At 51.8% G+C, this 4,092-nt stretch overlaps 1 protein-coding gene, 1 long non-coding RNA gene and 1 other non-coding gene across 3 annotated transcripts in view; 1 reads left to right on the top strand and 2 right to left on the bottom strand.

Moving 5' to 3' along the window:
* EPB41L4A (erythrocyte membrane protein band 4.1 like 4A) overlaps positions 1-1,781 on the top strand; it is a gene marked incomplete at its 5' end in the record, with an annotated part of 306,715 nt that extends 304,934 nt beyond the window's left edge. Inside the window, one exon of the mRNA XM_006146888.3 lies at positions 1,168-1,781. Within this exon, the coding sequence (XP_006146950.1) occupies positions 1,168-1,296 (129 nt within the window). The remainder of the gene's footprint in view (positions 1-1,167) is intronic.
* Positions 1,782-2,997: 1,216 nt separating this feature from the next.
* On the bottom strand, positions 2,998-4,092 carry LOC102484143 (uncharacterized). Its single transcript, XR_003549144.1, has 3 exons — positions 3,969-4,092; positions 3,568-3,628; positions 2,998-3,146 (listed from the first exon to the last, which is right to left on the bottom strand). It is a non-coding gene; the product is annotated as an uncharacterized LOC102484143 (long non-coding RNA).
* Positions 3,715-3,845, bottom strand: LOC114007538 (small nucleolar RNA SNORA13). The gene has a single exon (XR_003549148.1). It is a non-coding gene; the product is annotated as a small nucleolar RNA SNORA13 (small nucleolar RNA).

Raw genomic sequence — 4,092 nt, 5'->3', positions numbered from 1 at the left:
CAATCTCATTCTTTACAAAAATGTGTTAGCTGACCTTGGTCTAGACGTAATACTTAAAAGGGGGGAAACAGTTAAGGAAACACTTTGAAGAAGTAAAGGCTTTACTTACAAAGGTGGTCAGATGGGTCATCTCAGAAAGTGCATTCAAAACAGACCTCGGGGCCAGTAGATGGCTTGGTGGTTAAGGCACTAGACTCCCACATGGCCAGCTGTTGTTCAAATCCCAGACCCTGCAGCTTGAAAATCAGGTCCAGTTCATGTGTGTGCCCAAAATCTCAGGAGAGTGGAGGAAAAGGGATTGTGGAATGACCATCCCCTGGGGGCTGATTTCTCTCTCCCTCTGCCTGTCTTCCTGCCAAGCACCTGAAGTGTGAAGGAGCCAGCCGTGTGGGAGTGGGGGGTTGATGTGAGCCCCGGAAGAGCATGAAAAGAGTGCTGACGCTGGAAGCTCCTGGGCATGTGAGGAGCTGAAAGCCCAGGTATCCTGAGCAGTGGGGGCAGGACGGACACTGGGCCTTGGCAGGTGCATACAAGGGTCTGCACTTCATTGTCTTGCCCTGAGTGTTCGTCTGCTCCTGCATGGAAGGGGCTGGTGACGGGTGGAAATGCAAACACTGCATTTCCTAACTCTGGCCCTGGCCTGCTGATGGCAGGCCACCTCCAGGACAGGAGGGAGCATTTGTGAGATCCCAGTACCTTCATTTAGGGCTTACACTTCCAGGACTCAGTTCCAGAGGGCTGGGTGTGGAGGCCAGGGATCTTGAGCCAGGGCCCCGAGATAGCCCAGTGTTGCTTTCAGCTAGGGAAGGTTATCATCAGGGGACTGTAAATGACCTCCAACTCTCCACTCTTCACCTCTGCCCTCCCTGGGAAAGTGGGAAGGCTGAGCAGTTTAAGACTTATTTGCAAATGAAATGACACCCGAGTTACACCTAATTTTCGTGAATAAAATTGTCATTACACAGGCAGTTGTCAGACCTTACATATTTAAGATTAAATGTGTCTTTAATTTGCATAGCTATTTAGAGAGAATGTTGGTTTTGGTAGTATACAACTTTTAAAAAATTATAACTGGCTCTTAAAATTAAGGCTTATTTCTGATATATTAAACACTTGGATTTTATTTCTCTATTTTTTTATTTCTCTATTTTTTATCTCTTATTTTAGAGAAAAAATGGATCTAAAGATAGCCTGATTGAAGAAAAGTCTCAGACATCTACAAGCAGCCTTGCTGGAAAACACACTGCAAAAACAGTAAAAACTCTCCAGGCTTCCCGCCTCAAGACAGAGACTTAACCCTGGTGGAGGGCCAGGGAAGGGGTGCGCAGGTTTGCCACTGGTACTTTTAAACTGTGAATTAGGGCACTATTCAGATATTTGGGACTCAAGACCCTCTCAACTCCAGGAGAAAGCACTGCTGCTGCTTGTAAAGGTTTAACTACAGTGTTTGTGCTGAAGGGCCTTTCAGCTGTGGATCGTTTTGTAAAAACCCACTTGACGCCACGTTCCTTCCTGAAACAGGGTAACAGAGGCCAGATACCAGAGGCCCCAGTGTTCTGGAGCCTGGGCTGCGGCTGGCCGGCTGTGCAGAAGCACCAGTGGGTGTACTCCCAGCGCCAGGCCGCACTCGGCTGGTGGCCAGGTGCACGAGGACAGGCATCGCTAGACCGCCATTTCTATTGTATAAATGTCAAGCTCTTTGTAACGCCAGGTTTTGTGGCACTAAGTTCCACTGGTTATTTACAAATGACGTAAGAAGCTTTTGTGTTTTAAGTGTTTAATTTCTAGTGCCTTGTGTTTTCATAAAAGGTTTAAGTGTGGGTTTCAATTGACCTCTTGACCCTCAACCTCCAATGGTCCCTCCACCTAACCTGCCTGGCCGACATGGCTGATATTCCCTGTAACTGTTTTGGACTCTCCCCCCTCCCCAGGGAAGACAAATCGCCCTCCTATACTCTGGACTTGTCTTCTCAGGATTTTTGCCTCTGATGTGTCTATGTTTGGCTGCTTATAAGCCAGACCCCTCCCACTGGCTGTGGGCCAGCGAAGGCCCGTCCCCACCTCCAGCCAGCCCTGTAGCTTGTCACTGAATTCCCAGCCTCACCCCTCTTCCTCCACCAGGCACATCCATTTGCACCCATGGCCTTAACATTCACTCCTCTAACAGCAGTGCTGTACAGCAGAGGGCCGTCTGAGTTCTGAGCTCAGTGCTGTCTGCTCAGCAGCCCACCTGTGCAAGCTGGACACTACTAAGGACTGCCAGCCTGCCCTTGTACCCCATAGCTCCAAGCTGGCCACCGCTTGCCTGGACAATTGTAGCCTCTAACCGGCCCACCTGCATCCTTGCAAACCTGGCCCTTTCTCCCATGAACCTCCCTGCTCGCCTCAACACAACAGGAGCCTTATGTGACCTGGTACTGCTTCAGCCTCACCTTAAACTCCCGGCCGCCCTAAGAGCCCACCCTACATGCCCCATTAGGAACGAAACTCGAATGACACTAGAGGGGGCAGCCTGAGCTGCCAAACATCCTTGGACTTGCAGCTTTTTCTACCCCAAGCCTCTGCGCAGGCCACCACCACCCGCCCCCGCCCTCCAAAGCGGCACCAACCCGTAGCCTCAACTCCTCAGGTTTCTGACTAGGCCGTCGTAGGAGACTGTCCTAGGAGGAACTGGCCGACTGTTGGGTCTCAGCTACTACAGTGCTTTCTGTGTAGTTGGGAGTCTTCTGCTCAGTATACCGAAACATGCCAGCCTGGGTCCCGCTCGCAGACAAGAAGGCAGTGTGTGCAGAGCACATGTAGACCTAGGACTCCACTAGCCTACTTGAGTTACGTTTGAGCCGCTGGAAGCAAGCACTGACTTCTCCCAAGGCTGTCAGTGACTGTGGGCGTTAGCCTTGAGATTTTGAGCGTAATTTTGAAGTTACTGGGATGAAATCTCCTTTGACCTTTCAGTAAGAGCCGTTTCCCAACAGTTAATCTAATAAAACACAAATCTCAAAACATGTCAGTGTTTATTCATATCCCCAGTGTGTTAAATATGTATTTATTATTATCTAAAGGCAGTTACTCAGGCCTCAGGCTCCTGGAAACTTTAATCCAAGCAATTCTTGTGAAGATCCAATTTCAAAATCTTCAAGGACATCCTAAGAAAGAAAAATAAAGCACTGAATGTGACAAGCGTTTACATGTGTCACACATGAATCCTAACTTGGTAGCTCCCGTTACCGGCTTCGGTGTTGTTTCACGGAAACGTTTCCAGAGTCAGCTCTCAAGCCAACACAGCGCGCCTGAGGTGTGACCATTATAAACAAACTCACCCCCAGTACAGGGAAGCGCATCTTGAGCTCCAAAAGGCTACTACGTCCGTTTACTGTCTCTACAGACTCCTCAGAAAAACAAGGACACCGCCGCTAAAGGTAGTCTAGTAGAGAACAAGGTCTCTCAATTGCTAGCTGCACCTTGAGGACTACATACGTAGCAAAATTAACACAGGAGTGGGCTGTTAATACGGAGAATGCGGGAGGAAGAGAGAAAACCGCCACAAGGTCACCAGCTGCCACCTACCTTAAGCCACCCTGTGCTCAGGCGTGTCCAGGTCGTCCGTGCTCCCAGTACCAGCTTCCGCCTGAAAAGCGAGTAGACACTGGTGAAGAGCAGCCAACGGCGACCGCTGGCAGCCCCAGGACGGCGCGGGAACGGCCCCGAACGCACGGCTGTCCCTCGTGCAGCCCGACACCGAGGACACCAACCCGAGGGCAGGAAGAGGCTGCAGAGCGTTTCATTTACGCCTTTTTTGACACCACGTTCACTAGTTCCCAAGGTGAACGGGCAACACAAAGGCTACCGGAAGCGGCCCGAGCTCTAACCTGGCGGGGACGAGCCCTGCGCCGCTGAGAGCCTGAGCGCACACTACGGACGGGACGGCCCGTGACCCCGGCTCCGGGTTCCCCTCCGCCAAGACGCACCTGCGCGGCCCGCGGGCCTCACTCAGGCCGGGCCTCCTTCGGGTGACCTACACCTGGGCCGGCCTTGGCTCTCCGCGCCCGGGAGGGCAGGCCCACGGCCTGGCGAGGCCATCCCCAGGCACAG

Source organism: Tupaia chinensis, unplaced genomic scaffold, assembly GCF_000334495.1.
Source record: "Tupaia chinensis unplaced genomic scaffold, TupChi_1.0 Scaffold000195_1, whole genome shotgun sequence".
In the NCBI taxonomy this organism is placed as follows: domain Eukaryota; kingdom Metazoa; phylum Chordata; class Mammalia; order Scandentia; family Tupaiidae; genus Tupaia; species Tupaia belangeri.
This window is presented reverse-complemented; position numbering and strand designations above follow the sequence as displayed.